Here is a 24,246-nt window from a genome sequence, read left to right as displayed (position 1 = left end):
TACAGTTGGTACACTTTTTTGTTTCTTTTCCCTGTAGAACATATCGGACATCATAAACAACTGTGCCAGCACACACTGGAATGAGCGTAAGGATGGGCTGGTCTCATTGCAAGCATATTTCCAAAATGAAAACAGACTAAGACGCGTTGAACTCCATTGAGTAACTGAAATTTTTACCAAAATGTTCATGGACTCCCATACAAAAGTAAGTTTAGACATATTAATATTTAACTTTGTCTTTCTTTTCAACAATAAAGGTTGATTTAAATTTTATTTTATTTAGACTTAGAATTGATGTTTTGAACAATTGTATTTTTGTTGTATCCATGTTCAATTCAAAACACTTTGTTTATACTAACTGCTTTCTTTTAAGTTGTATTTATGAACTGAGTTAGATTGCATCTTGTGTGTATAGTCAGGTGACAGGAATAATGTCCCTTGACACTACCCACACTTGGAGCGCATCGTGTGGGGGGAGCCTAGGAATTTGTAAATATTGCCATAGGGCACTACCATAAAGATCCAATCTCATCTACCATGAGGATCCAATCTCATTAACTCTTATATAATGTACAATGCTATTTCGAGGAAGAAAGGGATAATGATGGACCATTTACACTGTCTTCAGAAGTCATAGAATGAGTAGCTGCTGCTCTGAAAACTGAAGCGACCTCTGTAAGGATAAAAATGAGGGAGAGAGTACTGGAGATCTGGAGGAACCAACTGCTGCTATTTTGACTCCATGGTAGTGCATGCTGCTAAAACAGTAGAACTGGATAATGTTAAGGAGGGTGCACTTCAGGGACCTGTGAGACTATTACATGCAGAAAGAATATCCTACCCAGAAGAAGCTGCTTCTCTCACTACAAGGCTGCGAGTTGAGTTGTTTTCCAGAGAAAAAACTCAGCCTTTTAGTGATACTAAAAAAGTAGTGCAGACATTAAAAAATCATTTGATTGGACAAAATGTTGGTAAGTGCTGGTCGTTCCCTACTGACTCTGTGGAATTATGATATCACATGAGGAACGATGAAAGCTCCAGTTGGAAAAGGCAGTCAGCTCAATCTTTTACATGCTGGAGCAATTGGTGGGTTTGTTCCAAATGCTTTTATTATCCTCCACAGTTTTTTACATCAAAGAAATCAGGGGGGACTAGCGCATATAAATGTCGGCAAAAAAATTTAAAGAGTGGTTCTTCCAAAAATAAGAACTTCCTGTAATATAATGCACCATACCACTTAGTGCAGTTAAGTAGAGCCCCTACATGCTGCAGCATCAGGAAGAATGACATTATGGATGGGCTAGGAAGAACTGCAAAGATTCACTTGATAGGGAAATGAAGAAGTCAGAACTGCTGTCATTCTTGAAAGAGCATAAATCACGTAATACCGTTTATGAAATTGACAAAATTACTGAATACAATGGTCATATGTTCCAACTTCCACCTTAATACTGCCGTTTCAATGCAAATAGATCTTGTGTCACCTCAGTTGAAATCATATGTTGCAGACTAAAATAAAACTCTTAAAATTAAAAGATGTCGAATTTTCTGCGTGTGAAGTATTGGGCAGTATCACGATCATAAAGTGAAACAATACTGTCTAACATATGTGGTACATCTGGGAAGAGGCATGACAACAAGAAGGTGCTCTGTAACAAAGAGTGGAAGAGGTTATAATAAGATTAGGGGATGATAGCAGCAGCAGTGAAGATGGGGACAATGACATAGGAGATGTGGATAATGATGACACTCTTTGAAGACTGTGGAGAGTGCCCTTTTACATAGCTGTGGGTAAGAGATGAATCTATGCATTCAAATACTGAAACATTGTAATCTTTACTTTTCCACAGCATATATTTCCAAACTTTCTCTTTATAACAACAAAGAGAGTATGTTTTGATCCTCTGAGGTTATTAGCATTTTTTTTTTTTTTTATTTTATTAATTACATACACATTGAATAGGAAATCAATATAATGAAAGTTATGATGTGCCAACCCCCCCCCCCCCCCCCCCAACCCCACACACACGCGCGCACGCACGCACGCGCGCACACACACACACACACACACACACACACTGTCTCTAATTACAATGGAACATTAACAACAAAGCAATAAGCCTATTATACTTTTTAATTAGGCATGAAGTGTGGGTAGCAGAAATCCCTGTCTCTTCATCCTGATGTCAATTTCCATAGGAAGGCATGAGTCGTGCAGGTGTAGGAAAAAAGGAAATTTAGTACAACTGTGAATACAAAATTTATACTGTTCCAAGAAAACAATGTTCAGCATTTGCACTAAGCTGACCCACACTCCATGCCTAATTAAAAAGTATAATAGACTTATTGCTTTGTTGTTAATGTTCCATTGTAATTAGCGGTGTCAACCAATTCTGCAGATTTTCTTCGTGAATCTGGCAATGCGATTTAGTATGGTTCACCATCACACCTTCCCAGATACTTTATTCCAACTGCTGCAGTGGCTCAAAACTTTGATACTATATGTCCGGAAATGTTTAACCAATAGACACATCACTTTATATAAATGATTTGACACACAATTAGGCACGATTTTAAATTTTTATTTCTGGGCATCGAAAACACTTCCACACTCTTGGCTTCCTTCCTTCTGCTTCCTTTTCACCACTGCACTCGCCACTTGGTGCTCCAAGGTCAAGGATGAATATTTGAAAATTGACTATGAACGAAATACTGTTCTGTGTGAGTGTTACAGTCATTTACATTTTTACATAGTATCATATTCTAATTTCTATTTAATACTTACTAATAACATTTGTTTAAGTAGGTCTAAAGAAAGTAATGTTTTTTCCGTCATGACAATATCGATATTTTTCTATACACAGTTTCATCAAAAAATTTTAATTTTTCATAGTTACATTACTTTCAGTACAGTTGTTATGTTATACATGCATTTAAAGGAGTAACCGTTGACTTGGATTTCAGCATTTCTTCTCTGTATAGTTTTGAGCAGAGCTGGGAGCAATTATCAAACAGTAAGCTTTTAGGTTTCCCCACATTTACAAAAAATACATACTCAACGTGTCTCTTCCCATTATTTTCTCATAGCATGCGCTTCTGTACTGTAACATCATTCCGGAAATTCCGACTTGCTTTTACAGCTTGTTCTTTATCAGAAGGTTTCTTCCTCCTCCTAACCTCTACGTCTTCAACAGCTTTTTATCTCTGCTGAACACATGCTGTCTCTTTAATTTAATTTTCTACAACATTGACTTGTGTTACTAATTTTTTTCGTGAGCTACTGTAACCTTTGCAAACATATCTTAATGTAAAGATGTTCCGTCTGCACTGAATACACATTCCTCCTCTTTTTTCCCTAGTATCTAGTTTGCTATCACTAATAGTTGGCTTCTTTATTCACATTGTGACATAACAACACTAATAATTCTTTCAGTTTGTGTGTCTTTTTCTTGAAATGTTTCTCTTCTATTAAAAATTGGTCTGAATTTTACACATCTTCATCATTTTGAATCCACATTGATACTGTATTGTATTTTCAGGCAAAGCTGTTTCCCTACCACTTGATATGTACTCCTCCTCACTGTCACTAATATCCACTAATTATAGGCTTCTTTATTCATATGTTGCAAAGGGATTATAAATTCATCATCACTACTGTTACGTCATCATTACTACTAATTGAATTGCACTTGTCATTGTGTACGTCTGCTTTTACCTACAAGTAGGCAAAATCTTTATCGGACATTTGAGGCGTAAATTATAACCTCAAAAAATAATTTGTTCGAGTGAAAAGAGTGGCGTATCCTATGCAACTGTAGTGGATCTTTTTTGTTTTGTGGCAGAAGGACATTAGCAGTCTACAAATTATTATTACTGTTTACTGGCATTTTTACGCCAGTAGACCGGTGATTCTGTTACATGAAGTGGTTTGCAAACGTGGTGTGTTTGTGTGTTTGTGTGTGTGTGTGTGTGTGTGTGTGTGTGTGTGTGTGTGTGTGTGTGTGTATTTTTCTGCTTTCATTGATTTATGTATTCAGAGTATCTTATTCTAAACTTTGTTTGTCTTTCACATGTATGCTTAATGATAGTCATTGAAGGTTAATTGACGTATGTCTGCACAACTTCCAACAGTGTTGGTAACTTCACTTTTCAGAGTCGTCGCAGATCGTGTTGAATATGTACCAGAATGTTTTTCCCTTCATCTCAAATATTCGTAAAACTTGTTTGGTAATTCCAGTAACTGAGGACGAAGTGTAAAGTACTCACCACTTTCTTTTTAATACATGTATAGCTCATTCACATGCCTTTGGCATCCTTTTAATAGCTAAAGCCACATGGTAGCACTTATCTCCAAGCACAGAGGTGGTGGTGTATCCATCCCAACCTAGGAGGTTAAAGTATAACCTACTTCATAAATAGAATAGATTCTAATCTAACCTAACCTTCTTGATCCTGTCAAAAACTGACGAAGAAGATTGGATGCACTGTGACCAAGCAGTCGGCCAACGTTATTGGGCGATCTCTGTTGATGGCCTATGATGACCGTTGTCAATACTGCTGTGAACGTACTGCTGTCAGAAATCATCCTCCCCCATTTCACCACTCGTGCTTCTCCTGTGTTGTCACTACCACATGGTGTGTGCACATTTCCCTCAATCCCCACCACACCAGAACTGGTCTGTTCATGATTAAGAGCATGAGCAGGTACAAGTGCTCATACTCAAAATGAGTGAGTGTCTTATCCTCTGATACTTTGTTACACATTTGTGAGTTTTTACTCTTCAGTAATTCATTCATTGATTCAACTTACTCCTTGCTAATTGATTATATGTGACATAATCATCAGAGAATGCCTGCTTTCTAAAGCCTTGCGCACTTGTCTGTTCCAATAAAATTTTGATTCAACTTGCCAACTATTGACAGGAAATAATTAGTAAATAGGTTACACAACACTACATTCTGCCCTGCTACTTCGGTAACTACGGGTCTTACAGTTTTAATTCCATTCTGAGACCTGTCTGTCCTCTTCATATAATACATTATTTTAGCATGTTCAATTATATTCTTAAGTAATTTACAGTTTTGCCTGTAATAATGTTCTGTAAATGGGCTGTGACTGTCTGTATTACGATATAGCTCCCATTTTCTCTCTCTGTGTGTAATAATGCCATTGCTTCTCCAAACTTATTACTTATTTCTGCTTACAATTTCTGAATGGAAAAGACCTAAATAATGCTGAAGTAAAGAATGTGCAAACTTCATATGAAACTGCAATGTAGGTGTTTATTTTCTTTGGCTGTGTTGCATTACTGTATTTCTGCCAGGAACTTTTCTGTTAAACAATGTGATTTTTAAGTCGTACACTATAATTCATGCAATTTGCACAATAATGCAACTCTTTCCATTGTCCTTAAATATAAAATTTGATGCTTTACAACTTTCATTCTATTGAAGCTTTTCTGTATACTGCGTTAAATTATGAAATAGGACAAAACTTTTATAAAGAAATGAGATACCCCCCACCCGCCCCCAAAAGCCCATATATTTCCTGTACTACCATGCCTAATTTGATGTATCAGTGACTGATTCACTTCAGTATTTGATGAGCTAAATTTGCTATAAAATTAACTGTGTGGGGTGCAGAGTCTTTGAATAACTCCAAAACTTTCTAAATAGACCAAAATAATTTTTTGATGCCCTGACTTAACACATGTGGAAAATTGGCACAAACTTAAAAAGTCTCTTTTTTTTTTTTGCATGTTAATAAAGTCGTTAAAACTTTGCCCAGCTTTCTGTAAAGTATTACCAGCTACTGAGTTTCCTTTTGTGACGAAATTGTAATTCCAAACTGTTTGGAATTGTCACTGATTAATCTACATCTTTATTTAACTGGTTTCTCAGTGATTTTTTAAGAGTTGGCCATAATACTTAACTTTCAAATTCCTTATTCATTGTTTCATTAAAAATAATGTTTACAGCGGTTCGTAGAACATAGAAATTGAACCAATAAGTTGTAACTTCACATTTGAGTGTGATTTGCATTTACACAGTGATTCTCAATATGCTACTGTGTGGAGGGAGCCAAAAACACTTTCTTATTAATTCAAGTCTGAAAAGTATCAGTATGGAGATGCAGGATTTTTGGTTTATGGTGGTACCCCCCTTGAATCCTGTTCACTCTTGTGCAGAAACATGACTGCTCAGAAGTGGTGGTGTAGATCATTGTATTCAACAGTTTCCACAAGAATGACATGAAAGACGCATTTTCCAAAGTAATGATGTCTGCAGACAGGTAGACACCAAAAAATTTCTTTATTAGCCAATGCTTGGAGCAGCATTGTAACTGATTGCTGTTGTGGTTAACGATACGATCATGCATAATAACTTTTAATTATTGTGTTTGCTGATATTTTTGGGGGTTACTTTTGTTGTCATTTGAGATTTTCATTATATTCATCAACTGTATGTGTGTAATACACATGCAATTTCAAATAAGCCAAGCAACAGATGATATCATTTTTCATTAATTGTGTGATTCCCATTTTTCATTTAATTTAAAATGGACATTGTATCTTAATGTATCAATGACACATCAGATAGGAATATTAGACTCATTTGAGCATAAATTATGTTATCAAGAGGTAGATGAAAATTCGCTTCACTGTACTGCAGTTTTTAACCATTTTGAGTAGCTGCATATAAGGAGTAATTTATTAATATCAATCTACAACACATTGTTCAAATTTTTTGGTAAAAGAACACATATACAGTAGTTGAACATTAACTTATTATTGCTGTTTCCATTTTCTGTTGCAGAATTTGGATGGCCAAGATTCAGATCAATATTACAAGAATATGCCATCGGCAGGTTTGTCACTTTAAAATAATTTCCATATAAAACTACATGCTAAGTAAAACATAATTTTACAGACATAGTAAAATCATGAATTTCTATTGTAACAAATGATATTGCATTTGTTTTACGTGGGAATTCTGTGTAAAGCTAAAAACAGTGTATGTGGCTTCATTCACAACTTCAATATTTTTACTTTTTTAATCAGTTTGGAAAGAGTTTACTTGGGTGTAATGCTGATACTTCATCCCCATCTGTTACTGTATTCTCTGATCCTATAAAATCTGCTTACATCACAAATTCATGAACCTTAGAAGGAACCCACTCAGGTATGTAGACTGGGCATTTTAGAACTTCATACAAAAGTATTATTATTCATGCTCTGCAATGATCTAATTGTAAGTGGCACAAGTTCTAAGGCATTTAGAGATAACATCGACAGTTTCATCATAGATGCTTTGATTTGAAGATCAGTCAGTCTTCATTTTGACCCCAAATGAAGGTGAGGTTTCTTGTATCCTTTATAAATGTGTATAAGAAAGTAAGGGAATTCAGAAATGCATTGCAATGGAAAGGAACCAGAATTAGCCACAAAATAATTTGCAAAACAATTGTGATTTAGACTGGAGATTATATTGATTTGATTTGCACAGGGAACCAGAAAAACAGCTCACTACATTTTGCACCAGAAATGAGTTTATTGTGCAGTTTCTCTCCCTGCCATTCCCTCGAAGTGCAGTAGGAGACCAGTTACCATAGCGGCTGTCACTAAAATAGACATCTCAAGGTCATCTCACCGTCCTACAGCATTGCCAGTTAGTGATAATTTCAAAACCTTTTTAAATGTTAGACATCTCTATTTTTAGTCTAGAATATAATGGAGTTCTTCACAAAATAAAATTCTTCCCAGCTGCTACGAAAGAAAATAAATAAATAAAAACTGATGTTAAAATAAGTTTTGAACAAAAGTATTTCTTTCCTTCAAGCTGCAGAAGAAAACAGAATCACTGACATGTGTGAACAGAAAATAATGTATGAACATTCTCAAACTTTACAGATGCACGTGGTACATATTTTATCTTGAAAACGTGAAAGTATTCAGAGATTAAAATAGAACACTGTAACAGGTGTGAAACTGTTCAGCCCATGTAACGAAAAATGTCGTCGGTGATGAATTTGTGTTCTGTTAGACCTAGTAGAAACTTACAGTCAGAAAGTTGTTAAGAAAACTGTGAAATTAATTTTGGTAACATCTGTGACACTATTATTGTATCGTGTCACATAAGAATGCATTTTATTATGAGACACTCCATACGCGACAGCACGCAAGTACACGTACACCATCAACAGGATTTTAGTTCCGACAGGTCACCTTAATACAACCGAAAACATTCCCTACCTCCCAAAAAATTTGTATTTGCAGATTGTACTTCTTCTTTACTGCACCCATCACCTAAATTGCTGATATATGCTGTACAAAAAAATTGTAGATACTTTCAGGCCAATATTTCCATTGAAAACGAGCAAAATATATTTTTGCGTATGATTTTGTGAGACCCAAATTTAACTGCAGTATACTACAAGACTATTTACCCTCAGCACACAGTAAGTGTATTTTACACAAAATTTTGCTTTTGCTGCTGCAATGTCTCTACATTCAATTAAAAATTTGTGGCCATCATTGTACTTTCTGAACCAAAAGCAGAGAGAGAGGAGGCGACAAAGAACAGAGGTCTGTGAGACAGAATAATTTAATTTCTCAAAAAGACCACTCTGTATTTTTCTAGCTGTCAGATTCTCTCCTCTGTTGTAGTATTAAAGTACAGTTCTACGCACTTAACATTTTGTCAAAATTGTGAAATTGTGTAGTTTCCATTTTCATTTACATGCTCATATCTAGAGATTCTGCCATCTTTACTACACTGTTAATATGGGATACTGTCAATTTGGAATTATCACAAGGTTTTGTTGTCATTTTATGAACTTGCACAAAATTTATATTATTCCTGGCTACTTCACTATTGGCCAGCCCAATGAAAAACCTTCATTATGTATGATATGACAACCTTGTCCTTCACGCACATTGACTTGTGTAGCCCCTTGCTACTGCATTACACTCAGCAATAAAACATGACTACACCGTTGTATGGAAGACGAAAAAAACAGTGGAAGAAAATTTCTGAAGTGTAAGAGAGAGGACAATGCAATAAGATGAAATACAAATGTGAACAAATTCGATACATATTTTGTGAAAAACTGTCATTGTTAATGAATGCAGTACTGAGAATCTTATTTTTAATGGCGAGTAAGCTAATTGTGACCACTTTTTACAGATTTATCGCATATCTAAGAGAGAAATTCATTTACAATCACCTGCTATAACGAAAATTAATTGCGGAAAAAATTTAAATCAAGTAAGCTCTTTATGTAGCCTACAGTTACCTAAATTGGAGCATCTTTTGATTCTGTATCTTCAAATTCACTGTCGCTTGTTTCTGCCAGGCGTTTATCTTCGTAGGTTCCCCTATGCTGACTCTTAACCCATGGCTCACAAAATCAGCTTCTTGCACTGCTTCCGGATGTTTTCTGTACCTCACCCAGTCATGCTGAGTAACTTTGTAGAGAGCGTCATGTGTTAGATGGTTGACAGCAGCAAGTATGACAGTAGTGTGTGTGTGTGTGTGTGTGTGTGTCCAACCACTTCTTGTTTAACCTGGAACTATATCAGCTCAATAGGGTTATATTGGCAGTGATAGTGGCAAGCATACCATTTGGTGTCCCATTTCATTTGCCAGTTGATCAAATTCAAATGTCTTTCTTGGACCTAGGATTTCTTTTACAGCCAGGAGTTCATCCTTCGTTTCATTGATTGAAATGAAACATTCTTTCTCTTTGACCACTCCATAATGTCTGCCTTGCGCCTATTTGGATGTGGCAGCTTTTGTGTTTGAATAGAATGATAACTGTCATTATCCATCACGGTATCTGAGTCTTCTTCCAGTGGAACAGTAGTTTGATGTTACCGCCAAGTGCGAATTGTGCGCAGTTATTCGGTTTTTGAATGCAAAGGGCACTGCGCTGATTGAAATCCTACGCCAATTGACAGAAGTATATGGTGAGTTGTGCATGGATGTCAAAAAATGTTTGTAAGTGGTGTGGAGAGTTTGCAACTGGTCAGATTGAAATTCACGATGAACAAAGAAGCGGGAAACTGTCAGTTTCTGAGGAGACAGTGTTGACGGTTGAGCAAAGCATGCGTGAAGATCGGCGGATCACCCTGGATGATCTCTGCACGTTGGTCCCTGAGGTTTCTCGAAGCAACACTCATAGAATTTTAACGGAAACATTGAACACCGGAATGTGTGCGCAAGATGGGTACGGTACCATGCATGCTGACTGAGCACCACATGCGGCAACGAGTTGAAGCTTCCCGCGCATTTCTTCACTGCCTTGCAGCTGAACAGGACAACATTCTGAACTCAATTGTCACGTGTTATGAAACCTGGGCATACCACTTTACACCTGAGACCAAGCAACAATCATGCCAGTGGCGGCATCCTTCTTCACCAAAGCTGCGGAAAATCAAACAATCACAGTGTGCTGGTCATGACAACGGTTTTTTGGGATTGGAAAGGGGTATTGTTTGTCAACTTTATGCCCACTGGGACCACAGTTAACGCTGACAGGTACTGCGAGACTCTGAAAAAACTCAAACGGGCAATTCAGAACTGGAGAAGATGAATGTTGAGCAATGGCATACACATTCTCCATGACAACGCTAACCCACACATCGCTCGGCAAACAGTTGCTCTCCTGCATCAGTGGAACATAATCACCCACTCACCCTATAGTCCTGACTTGGCACCCAGTGACTATCACCTGTTCCCTAAGTTAAATGAACATTTTGCCGGAAAGCAATTCAGCTCCGACTACAAGGTGAAAGAAGAGGTTCATAACTTTCTGAACAGCATGGCGGCGAGCTGGTATGACATGGGCATACAAAAACTGCCACAGTGTCTACAAAAATGCATTGAGAGAAATGGTGATTATGTTGAAAAATAGCTAGATGTTCAAGCTGTAAACTGATGTAAACCATTGTAGAAATAAACAAGTCTATGTACTTACAAAAAATAGGAGACCTTACTTTTGGGACTACCCTCATAATTTGTCCTCTGGCATGAAGCCTGCAATCAGTGAACCACGATGTGTGATGATTAATCTGACACCTCCACCAGTAGGCACTTTCAAACCACCGTTAACTTGGGAGTCGTGCCATATACACTTATACAGGTCTATTGTCCTTAGCATGCAGTAAATGCTTTGTATGTAACAACTTCGCTCTTGCTGTTTCATTTTCTTTGCAGCCTATCAAAAATGTTTGCCCATCATTTTGTTTTCTGAATCAGAAACCAAGGGAGCAGAGAATACAAAGGAAGGAGGTCTATGAGCCAGAATAATTGATTTTTTCATGGGGATCACTCTGTATTGTTTTACTGTTGGATTGTATGAACATCAAGAGCTCTGATGGAAACCCAGTTCTATGCAAAGAAGGGAAAGCAGAAAGGTGGAAGGAGTATATAGAGGGTCTATACAAGGGCGATGTACTTGAGGACAATATTATGGAAATGGAAGAGGATGTAGATGAAGATGAAATGGGAGATACGATACTGCGTGAAGAGTATGACAGAGCACTGAAAGACCTGAGTCGAAACAAGGCCCCCGGAGTAGACAACATTCCATTGGAACTACTGACGGCCTTGGGAGAGCCAGTCCTGACAAAACTCTACCATCTGGTGAGCAAGATGTATGAAACAGGCGAAATACCCTCAGACTTCAAGAAGAATATAATAATTCCAATCCCAAAGAAAGCAGGTGTTGACAGATGTGAGAATTACCGAACAATCAGTTTAATAAGCCACAGCTGCAAAATACTAACACGAATTCTTTACAGACGAATGGAAAAACTAGTAGAAGCCAACCTCGGGGAAGATCAGTTTGGATTCCGTAGAAATACTGGAACACGTGAGGCAATACTGACCTTACGACTTATCTTAGAAGAAAGATTAAGGAAAGGCAAACCTACGTTTCTAGCATTTGTAGACATAGAGAAAGCTTTTGACGATGTTGACTGGAATACTCTCTTTCAAATTCTAAAGGTGGCAGGGGTAAAATACAGGGAGCGAAAGGCTATTTACAATTTGTACAGAAACCAGATGGCAGTTATAAGAGTCGAGGGACATGAAAGGGAAGCAGTGGTTGGGAAGGGAGTAAGACAGGGTTGTAGCCTCTCCCCGGTGTTATTCAATCTGTGTATTGAGCAAGCAGTAAAGGAAACAAAGGAAAAATTCGGAGTAGGTATTAAAATCCATGGAGAAGAAATAAAAACTTTGAGGTTCACCGATGACATTGTAATTCTGTCAGAGACAGCAAAGGACTTGGAAGAGCAGTTGAACGGAATGGATGGTGTCTTGAAGGGAGGATATAAGATGAACATCAACAAAGGCAAAACGAGGATAATGGAATGTAGTCGAATTAAGTCGGGTGATGTTGAGGGTATTAGATTAGGAAATGAGACACTTAAAGTAGTAAAGGAGTTTTGCTATTTAGGGAGCAAAATAACTGATGATGGTCGAAGTAGAGAGGATATAAAATGTAGACTGGCAATGGCAAGGAAAGCGTTTCTGAAGAAGAGAAATTTGTTAACATCGAGTATAGATTTAAGTGTGAGGAAGTCATTTCTGAAAGTATTTGTATGGAGTGTAACCATGTATGGAAGTGAAACATGGACGGTAAATAGTTTGGACAAGAAGAGAATAGAAGCTTTTGAAATGTGGTGCTACAGAAGAATGCTGAAGATTAGATGGGTAGATCACATAACTAATGAGGAGGTACTGAATAGGATTGGGGAGAAGAGGAGTTTGTGGCAAAACTTGACCAGAAGAAGGGATCGGTTGGTAGGACATGTTCTGAGGCATCAAGGGATCACAAATTTAGTATTGGAGGGCAGCGTGGAGGGTAAAAATCGTAGGGGGAGACCAAGAGATGAATACACTAAGCAGATTCAGAAGGATGTAGGTTGCAGTACGTACTGGGAGATGAAGAATCTTGTACAGGATAGAATAGCATGGAGAGCTGTGTCAAACCAGTCTCAGGACTGAAGACCACAACAACAACAACATCCTCCTCTGTTGCAATAACCGAGAACAGTTCCACATGCAACCTCCTTGTTGAAATCGTCAGATTCTGTAGATTTCTGTTCTCATTGCTATCCCTTTCTAGGAGAATCGATACAGTTTTTCACATCTAGAGATTCTGTTGAGCTAAGACGGCCTATAGAAGATTTGGGAATAGCACACTCTTTTCCTGTCAGTTTATGAGGTTACACAAAATTTATGGCTTTTTCATTGTTGACCTGATCAGTAAAAATTTCAGTACATTTGACATAATGATCTTAGATAGTTTTCGATTGTCTTTTCACCCTTTATGCGCACCGACCTGAGTGGCACTATGTGCAGGCCTTTGCTCTTGCATTTCGCTCACTACCAAACACAGGTCAATGCACTGTTCCATGGGAGACTGAAACCACAAGTGAACACACGATATCGCATGGAAACACTGAACGTTCAGCCGGTGCTCACCTAAGGAATTTTTAAGATATTACATGTGGCAACAAAGCTATCAGGTGAGCGAATTGCAATGCTATGTGCCAGCAGACTTCAGGGAGCAGGTGTGTCCTTGAGGTGCCTAGTTTCATAGTGGCTGCTCTAGGTCTTTATTATACACAATTTGTTTAGGAATTAATGACCTGAATATACTGTGTCTTTTGGCCTCAAACAATTTGCATTGGAAAATTGAATGTGGTGCAGTTTTATTGCCCTCCATATCCTTTCTGTGCAAGTGTTGATTGAAGTTCCCATGGCCATTTATTGTTCCTAAAATGAGTTTCATCTATCATTCAAATTATAGGACGTATGTTAAATAATGGGTTTGGCATCATTAGCTTGCAATTTTTTGTTTTTGGATCTTAGTCCAATATTCTGCATGCTGCTTACTAATGCAGCTATGTGGTTTTTCCATCACCTCGGTGATGATTATGACAGTTTTCAGCCCAATAAATAGAGTAGTCACTCCTGTCATTGCCAGTTCAGCGTTGTTCATTGCTGTTAATTCCTGGGTGAACAGGGACCACAGCAGGTTCACCCTGTGACAATCCCTGAGCCTCAGAACGTCTTTATGGCATTCTGTGATGATCTTTGATCTCGTTTCTGGGGCTGGTAGAGATTTCAGAGCTGCTCGGTTGTCTGAGTGAATGCAACTGCCACAATCCTTGTAGCACCTAGGCAGATTCTCTTCCACACACACTCTCTAATAGCAAAGACTTCCTTCAGTAATATTGTTGCCAGCTTCCCTACTGAGATTGCTTTCTCATGTCTAGGCTGTAACCTGTCCCCAGCACTTTTGTCTGTTTTCAATCCACCAGTAAGCCAGACTGTCTCTCATGAATGGTATTGTGGTTCATTCTTTCACTGCCCCTGACTGCCATTTGTTGTCTTGAAATGTTTATTGAAGCAGCTGGAAGCTATTGTCTAGTTAGCTGGCATTTCCCTGACCATTCCTATACTTAACTACATTTACTAAATTGGTGTGGGATTCTGGATATCCTATAGGTTTCCAAGTTTTAACCTGTATGCCCTTCTGCTGCCTGCGTTGTAACCCAGGGATGTAATGGAGGATTGTCCAGTATACTCTCCATCCCAGCAGTTGGTGTGCTGCTAATTCCGCCTGTTATAGCTAAGGAGACCAGTCTCTGTAGTATGTCAAGCACCTTCTGTTCTACTTTATTCTACTGTACAGTAGCCCCATAGATTATCATAGGTTTTATTACAGAAGTGTATATCCAGTACGTGCTCCTGGGACTTACACACCAGTTTTTACCACAGGCCCTTTTAGTACACATAATAGCACCTTTTCTTTTGGGACAAATATTCTTAATGTGAGAGGTCAAAGATAGTTTTCCATCAAGGGTTATGTATAGATACTTCATTATCAACTCTGATGGTAGAACTTCCTTGAAGAGCATATGATTTCGGTACGTGTGCTGTATATGCTTCCTCATGAACGTTAAAAGTACAGTTTTCACTGTGTTTAGCACACTGGGTTCGCATTCGGGATGACAGCAGTTCAAACCCACATCTGGCCATCCACATTTAAGTTTTCCATGATTTCCCTAAATCAGTCCAAGCAAATGTCAGCGTGCTTCCTTTGAAACGGTGTGGCCCATTTCCTTCCCCATCCATCCCTTATTCAAGCTTGTGCTCTGTCTCTAATAACCTTAATGTTGACAGGACATTAAACATTAATCTGTTCCTCGTCATCCTCCTCCTACAATGTTTTCCTCGGACAGAACCTTAGATTCTATTTCCTGCTGCATTGTTGCACATTGTTCAGAGTGAATTGTGCCATTGTTGTGACATGATTAATTCATCTGTGTATTCTTGGCAAAGTATCCTCCAGTATTTAACTCTTTGACAAGTTCATTCACATCTAGGTTCCACAACTGTGGGGACAAAAGGATCAACATTTTCTCATTCCTCATGGTTCTTCTACCTATCGTCAACTCAGCATGGTCTTCAATCCACCTGGCATATCGTAATCTTAATGCTATGGTCTTCTTGAAACTCTATAATCATAAATTGTATTGCTAAAAGCTCCCTCAATATCTAGGAAGATGCAGGGAGCTGTTTTCTGAACGTATAAAGAATTTTTCCACCTTCCCAACAAGTTCATGATGTGCTGTTTTGCATGATTTGCCAAGTTAATATGCACGTTTGTTTTCACGTAGAGGAACCTAAGTTAACTTCCTTTCCCCAACATTCACATTAACCATATTTTATAATATCATTAGGAGAAAGGAGGATAGACTGATTGGTCTCAATTCCTCAGCCTTGGAACGTTCAGTGTTCCCTGGTTTGGAATGAAAACAATCTTTACTGTCCTCCAAGCATTAGGCTCCTGCTACCAGGCTGACTCTTAGTAGTCAGCACACGTGTCTGGAAAGCCCTCTCTTGTTTGTTGCAATAGAGCCAGAAAGATTCTGTCTCAGCTTGGTGACTTGAATGGTTGAAACATTCGGACCACCCATGTGATGTTTTTGAAATCAACACATTGTCTGACAGATTCTCAGTTCTCCTTTTGGTTACTTGTAAATCATTACCTTCCAGGAACTGAAACCTGGTCTGTGTTACCAGCTAGAGTGCATTGAGGGAAATGAGTTTTGGGAGCAAATCCAGGATCTTTTGTGCTATCCTTGTATACCCGCCATCCTCCTTCCTTAGAGTGTCTCCTGGGTTGGTTGGTATTCTTGTGGGGATTTTATGAAGTCTGGCTCTAGTAGCTGTACCTTTCACCTCACAGAATATCTCCGAGGGTGATAGTTCCCCTTGCTTAATGGCAGGATTGTATTTGGCAAGGGCATCCCAATATTTTGCCCATTGTATTTTCCTTCTCGCAAAGTTGAACGTTCTTCTTACCTGCTTCCATTGCAGTTCCAAATGATCATTCCATCCAGGTACGCTCCTGTTTGTGCACGTCTTGGTGACTGGACAATTTTCTAAGTATGAGGTCATAATACCAGACATCACTTCATCTGCCATTTCCTCAAGATCTACCGGATTTCTTATCGAAGTTTTGACTTCAGATAAGTTTTAGTTTAAGTCTCTCCTATGTCTGTTTTCCTATGATTCCTATAGGCCATAGTGTGTTTAACACCCATTTGAACCCCAAACTTATTATACATGTGATCAGATAAGGACGGTGCCCACATGGCGTCTGTCTTTAGACAGACCCAAAAGTATGTCAGTTACTTTTTCCCTTTTTCTACTCCTGAGACTAGATTCCTTATCCCTATTCAAGATCTCTGAATTGCTGTGCAGTAGGTGTTCACATATCTACTCGCCACACTAGGTTGTGAACATTGGCATCATAAACAGCCAACAGTTTATCATTCAGCTGCGAGCAGCTGCCTACCAGTCTCTTCACTTCCTGGGAAGGTTGGTGGTACCTGTAGTCAGAAGGTCTGTTTGTTCCCAATTGTAGTTTACAGTCACAAATATTTCTCTTTGATTGCATCTAAAGCTAACAACCTGTTTACCCCACCATAGCACCTGGCCACTCATAAATGAATATATGTAAATAACATACTGAAATCTGTAACTTGCAAATTCAGTGTACAATCTTCCTACAGATAGTGTGTATTTATAAAATGCATTAATTATTTTATTTGTTTGTTTATTTTAATTGCAGCTCTAGTAGAAGAAAACTGTCAAATTGTGCAGAATGTGATTGACACTTTAAAAGTTGATGATGAAGGAAATGCAAAAGTATCTGAGCAAGACAGTAAGAAAGCACTTTCTCAGTTAAAACACCTAATAAAATCTGGAGCTGTTGGTATCATAGTCTATAATTTCAACTAAGTTTCAGAAAATTTGTTCTGCAATTTCTGTTACATAGTTTCAAAAGATATTACAGTACCATCATTTTTTGTGTTGTCCAAATATAATTTTGTTATTTCTACATCATTCATGTGTAACTGAGTAGCTTGATTTTCTTTTAATTTATTTAACTGACCAGTATTGTATGTAATACAGGTAGTGGTTCCACATTTCCTGTTTAACTAAAACTGTCGTAGGTGTTCAGATGATTACCGTGGCACACTACGCCCAGATTGCATTATTCTGTATTATTTGTTGACTTGCCTTTATATTGTAAGGCACAGGTCTATAACCATAGAAAGTGATGTGTTGTAAAGCAGCTTGTGATACAGTCATGAAAAAGCCAAAGTAAAAATGAGCCTGGTCTCAAGACATTCAAATTTGTCTGTCTGTAACATAAAGTGGGAAAACTGGAATGAGAGAATGTGGTAAATGCTACAGAAGAAATACACACTTTTTAGAAGCCAAATGATAAAATGAGACTAAACAGTTAAAAAAAATCACTTAGCATCATAAGATAGTCAGCAAGAGAAAGTAGTGTAACTGAAAATGATATGAACAAACACAGAAAAGGGTGAGAGTATTTTAATAAGTGAATAAGATGACTTTTAGTGTGTTTGGTGCTCTTTAGTAAACTTGTGTGGAAGGCTGCTACAGGACTGCAGGATTTTATTTAAATGGCCCTAGCACAGAAATTGTTTGTTGAAAATTAATGAAAGATCTGGAAATTTTTAATAACACACCTTTATTACTTTGAAACATATATGATCACTTAAATAACCTGACATTTATGTCTCTGGCTTCTTTTATCTTTTCAGTAGCTTGATAAACAACAAATGTGTTATCTGCTGAAATATTAGCAACCTTTTAAATATATTAATATATGGGTACCATTTTACACTTTTTTTTCTTTCAGTGAGGATAGTTTTTAGTTCCTCATTTCTTTCAACTTGCTCACTTCCCAAAAAAGATCATAAAGGTGTGTCAACACTAAAATCTGTGTGCATAGCTGATGAAGTAGTGTTGCCTATTGTCAACGAGATAGCAGCTGGCGAATACATTATTGGATCACCAACAGTGTGGAGGCTCAAGTGCTATGAGTATGTGCTAATAGTTCTTTGCTTTTGGGGTTAATCTGTTACCATTCATTCTGTGCAGTTGTCAGGAACAGCAACTTCCATCTCCTCACAGCCTCTGAAATTCTCTCTGTATTTAATGTTTTTTAATATTCTATTATCCAAAACCTCTAGCTCCTCATATAAAGTCATTCAGATGGCAAAAAGACATTATGTGTTGACCATGATTATATAGTGCTTTATTTTGGTGTTTTAAGAGATGGACTTGTTATTGTAGTATTGTCTCCCCCCTCCCCTCCGCCCGAACCCATACACACTGTCAGTTTTCAAGATGCAATATTCAAATGTTGCTTTCTCTAACCCGTTCCCCTGCATAGTCCACCAGTGTACAACTTCTTGACTCTTTTGCATCATCCTGTTTGTGTTGTGAGGAGTTTTGGTCCATATCTGTCACCTTTTCTTCTGTTGGTCATGTCTGAATTCTGTAAATTATTAATTACATATAAAACAATCTGCAACAATTTGGGCAGTGATTTTAAATTTCCACCACTATACTATGGACACTAAGCAGCTGTCTTTCCAACATTACCTGCAGCTGTTGAGATAATGTTAGTGTTCTTTCATGGAGATAGTGAGCTTCATAATGGAAGTATTCATGTTGCCTCTTACATTTATTATTTAGATTTTGTTTTTCATCCAACTGCACACACAAAATTCTAATGAAAGCTATCAGTAGATCATGATGACAGTTGAAATCATTTAAAAATGTTGCATTTAGAAGAGGGGTTACTTCGGGGCTAGCTGAGTAGGTAGAGCGTGCAAGTTAGTACAATAGATACAGCACTGGGCTTGAATTCAGTAGGATTGGGGCTCAAATCCCTACCCAGCCTCTATGTTTTCCATGGTTTATGTAAATCACTTACGGCCACTGGTGGGATGCTTCCTTGGAAATGGACATGGGCCATTTTCTTTGTTATCCTTGTCTGATTCGAGTTTTGGCTCATTTCTAATTACCTTCTGATTGATGGGGTGTTCAACTCCAGTTGTCCTTCCTTCGATCCATCCTGTATGATCAAGATCACCATAATGCCAAAAGAGCAGATCAGCTTCTTCTGTTAAAAATGACTTCCTGCAATGCTAGAGAAAGCTCACATCCCCGAATGGTTACAGACGTGACCCCCTGTAAGATGGTTTATTAATCCAGGAAATGAAATTGGCTGACTGATGGCCATGTGGAACATATATAATCAGAGAGTTGATGTTGAAAGTGACTCAAAAATTTTGTGTGTATTTTCTACTGATTGCCCATGTGAGTTGCAAATTTTATTGTTGGCATAGTGACTGAAAGTAACCCTTAAGTGATCAGAGTTAATTGAATTATTTGACAAAAACCTTTAGTCATTCACAATATCAGAGTAACATAACATCTCTTAATTAAACATGTTTTGATGATTATCATGTTGTGTGTGTGTGTGTGTGTGTGTGTGTGTGTGTGTGTGTGTGTGTGTGTGTGTGTGTGTGTGTGTGTGTGATAGATAGATAGGTAGATAGATAGAAGAGAGGAGGGGGAGGGAGTGGGAAGATATCAACATGAACAGATAGTTTTCGTGTGCTCATCGTATGTATTGGCCATATTCGTGGCATGAATATTTCACAGTTTTAATTGCTTGGAAACTATCAGATAGAAGTTCATTTTTCCCTTTATCACATGCTCATAGAGTGATTGCCATGTCAGTGCACATGTCATGATAGACTATAGCCATCACCTTTCTAATTCCATACTTGTTGCTAATAAATTGTAATTAACATCTTAAGCAGTGGCATTGTTGTTATCATCATAATTATTTTTGTTATTAATAATATTCCATGCATTTAATTCAGATGCACATAATGTAAAAACATGCTTTGACTGTGGGTGGCATTTTAAATACTGACAATGAACATTGTACTCATCTAGGGCAAAAGCTAAATTCCTAATATTACTGATACAGTGCACGTATGATTTTGACTTACGTATGCCATTACTTTATTTTTATAGGGTTCTATTAAGGGTTCTAGTATCACAGTTGGCACTACCTCACTCTCCAGTGAAGACGTACATTTTAAATGTGCTACACGATATGATCAAAGACCCAACTGTGAGACATTGTTTTAATATGTACGTAGAGTTAATCGTGCTGCGAACGCTAACAGCTTACAGTGACCCGTGTAAAGAGGTTTGTGTAATATTTATTTACTGGCATTTAAAATATGCGCATTCTTTTGTACATGATTTATATTGTAGCTACTGTCTCTGTGGCATGCAATAAAATACTATACTTCAAGTATAAAATAAGGTAGTGATAAACAGGATTTCTTACAAACCAATTTTTGCTTTCATTGTTCTCTGATGTTTCATAATGAGATTAAGTATATTGTTCCTCTTTTAAAGAATATGAGAATCTCTGCAAAAAGTCTCTAGTTGAAATGGTTGTTTCCCATAATATAGTCACTTAAATGGTGGCTAACTCTTTCTTTATTAGATAATTCATAATAATGGAAACATTAAAACATGCTTTTTTAAATACCATTGAAGCTTCACAATTGCACTTGACACACATTTGTTTTCATTTTAAATAGTGTATATTTTTACACAGAGTTATACGCATAACACACTTTCTCAGGTATTTGTAAATTAACAAATTTGATGTGCATATCACTTTAAATTCCCATATCGCATGTGGTGTCTTCACGTGACAGCACAGGATGCACAAGTACTCCATTACAGCAGAACACGGCATGCAGTGTGACTGGTGGTAACATCTCTCATTACTGGACAGGTGCCTTACACAAGTCAGCAGTGGCCTATAGCATACCACACCGTGTGTATACAACCATATTTAATTTCTTGGACAAAGTGGCCACACTAAAAGAATGATGTTCACCTGGTGATGGCATATGACCACCAGGCCAGTCCAGTGTAATGGGGCATACTCATTCATCAGATGGATCCCAGCTTTGTAAACTTGATTAAAAATGCGTGCATAATTTTGCACGTTGTTGTTTGTGTAGACAGCAGGTATCACAATATCCCTAGAAACTCGTTGTGGTGGTGTACATGCTCTTAACGTGATATTGACCCAATTGACAAAGCTGGCAGTGTATTAATTATTTTCCTAAATACTGGCAATATTGTAACATTTCAGAGGGACTTACTAGATGAACAAATGGTGAGAATCCTTCTCTAGACTAAACTTCAACTCGTCTGTGAACAGCACCCATGTTTTTATGAGACTAATTCCTCTGATGAGCTGTAAAGCATAGATTGCAGCCTCTATAAACCAACAATACTCAGTCTGATGGGAAATGTGTGCTGTAGAGGCTACCATGTGGTTGCAATACTTTGCCATAAAATTGTTTGCCCTGCCATCTAATACTCATGGGGGACTGGAATTCAGTTATAAGGGAAGGAGTAGAAGAAAAGGTTACTGGAGAATATGGGCTTTGGACAAGGAACGAGAGAGGAGAAAGACTAATTGAGTTCTGTAACAAGTTTCAGCTAGTAATAGCGAATACCTTGTTCAAGAATCAAAATAGGGGGAGGTTTTGGTATGAAACCTTTCATGACCGGATGACATATCTTCTGGTAAACCTTCCGGGATGTAAGGTCGTGGTCCATGAAACTCTACAGCTCCTAACGTTTCGCCCAGAGCTGCGCTGGACATCTTCAGTGAGTCTTGCCGACTGACGGGTCGGACGTCTGAGAGCGACTTATGTATCGTAGAAAGTGGGCGTGACCAGAGTTACACGAGATATGCAGAGATAACCTTTGTCAGAGATAAAACTTAACTATCGATCGTAATCTCGTCACGGATAAAACTGTCTAGCAATTCTGTAGTGCTACTGTCCAAATATCACTAAGTTTCATGGTCTCTTCTTTCCTATTAAAATTATCCCTATGTTTATATATTTCAATTGCTTCTCTACAAAGCCGTGGGTAATAGTTGGTCGTCGTAGATAAAATTTTTGTTTCAGAAAACTTCACTTGATGATTTCCTGGCTGAAAAGCGTGTTCTGCTGCAGCCGATTTATCTGTTTTTCCTAATCGGCAAAGACTTCTGTGTTCTTTTAGCCGTGTATTTACGCTTCTTTTTGTTGTTCCAACATAAACTTTACCACATGAACACGGAATTTTATATACACCACTGGCTGATAGAGGAGCGCGTTTATCTTTTACAGACCGAAGAACATGACAAATTTTCTTCGTTGGTCTAAAAACAGGTCTAATATCATGTTTACTTAAAATCTTTCCAATCTGATCTGTTACTTTCTTTATAAAAGGGAGAGAGACTGTATTCTTCCATCGTTTTTCGGACTTGTCCTTAAGCTTATTGTTGTTTGGGTGCAGAATTCTGCTTACTTCTTTCTTTGAGTAGCCATTTTTCTCAAAAGCGTGCTTCAGATGTTTTAATTCGTCGTCTAGATACTCCAGGGTGCAAATCCGTCTGGCTCTGTCAACGAGACTTGTAATCACACCTCTTTTTTGTTTTGGATGGTGGTTAGAGTTTTTATGCAAGTATCTGTCTGTGTGCGTTATTTTTCTAGAAATCTGTTGTTTCAATCTTCCATCCGTCTGTCTCATAACTAAAACATCCAAAAACGGTATTTTGTTATCATTTTCTCTCTCCATGGTAAACTGGATTTTTGGATTTATATTATTAAGATAATCAAAAAATTCGCCTAAGGCTTCTCTACCATGTGGCCAGACCACAAATGTATCGTCTACATACCGATACCAGCGAGATGGTTTCTTATCTGCTTTTTCCAAGGCTGACTGTTCGAATTTCTCCATGTAGAAATTAGCTACTGCAGGAAAATACAAAAAACTTAAGAAAGATCCTACAGCCAGCGTACTACGGAAAACAAATAATTTGATAAAATCGGCCACTTCTATTCAAAAAGAAGAAAAAAGAGCTTTATTGAAGACTGAAGCTGTGTGTCCTGGACTCTATGGCCTACCCAAGGTACATAAGAAGGACCTACCTCTGAGACCGATTGTTAGTACTATCAATTCTCCTACGTACGAAATAGCAAGATATCTAACAACTCGTTTACAACCATATTTTGGAAAAACGGACTCATATATAAAGGACTCACGTCATTTTATTGAGCAAATTGAAGGTTTAATTCTGACTCCTGAAGATATTTTAGTAAGTTTTGATGTAGTATCTTTATTTACTATGATTCCAGTTAATGAAGTTATGGATTTTATAACGGATATTTTTCCAGAAGATCTGACTGCTCTTTTCAGACACTGTCTTACTTCCAGTCATTTCCAATGGAATAATGAGTTTTATGAACAACTTAATGGCGTAGCAATGGGTAACCCATTGGGTCCTGCAGTAGCTAATTTCTACATGGAGAAATTCGAACAGTCAGCCTTGGAAAAAGCAGATAAGAAACCATCTCGCTGGTATCGGTATGTAGACGATACATTTGTGGTCTGGCCACATGGTAGAGAAGCCTTAGGCGAATCTTTTGATTACCTTAATAATATAAATCCAAGAATCCAGTTTACCATGGAGAGAGAAAATGATAACAAAATACCGTTTTGGATGTTTTAGTTATGAGACAGACGGATGGAAGATTGAAACAACAGATTTCTAGAAAAATAACGCACACAGACAGATACCTGCATAAAAACTCTAACCACCATCCAAAACAAAAAAGAGGTGTGATTACAAGTCTCGTTGACAGAGCCAGACGGATTTGCACGCCGGAGTATCTAGACGACGAATTAAAACATCTGAAGCACGCTTTTGAGAAAAATGGCTACTCAAAGAAAGAA

General features: G+C 37.8%; 1 protein-coding gene across 1 annotated transcript in view; it reads left to right on the top strand.

Annotated features, from left to right (window-relative positions):
- Positions 1-24,246, top strand: part of LOC126471122 (CLIP-associating protein 2-like) — a 231,815-nt gene that overhangs the window by 196,963 nt on the left and 10,606 nt on the right. Inside the window, exons 20-24 of the mRNA XM_050099204.1 lie at positions 38-148; positions 6,817-6,868; positions 17,156-17,299; positions 18,260-18,443; positions 20,458-20,635. Coding sequence (XP_049955161.1) covers positions 38-148; positions 6,817-6,868; positions 17,156-17,299; positions 18,260-18,443; positions 20,458-20,635 — 669 coding nt within the window. The remainder of the gene's footprint in view (positions 1-37; positions 149-6,816; positions 6,869-17,155; positions 17,300-18,259; positions 18,444-20,457; positions 20,636-24,246) is intronic.

The sequence above is a fragment of the Schistocerca serialis genome, chromosome 3, assembly GCF_023864345.2.
Source record: "Schistocerca serialis cubense isolate TAMUIC-IGC-003099 chromosome 3, iqSchSeri2.2, whole genome shotgun sequence".
NCBI lineage: Eukaryota > Metazoa > Arthropoda > Insecta > Orthoptera > Acrididae > Schistocerca > Schistocerca serialis.
The sequence above is the reverse complement of the archived record's forward strand: the minus strand, read 5'-3'. Positions and strand labels throughout refer to the sequence as shown.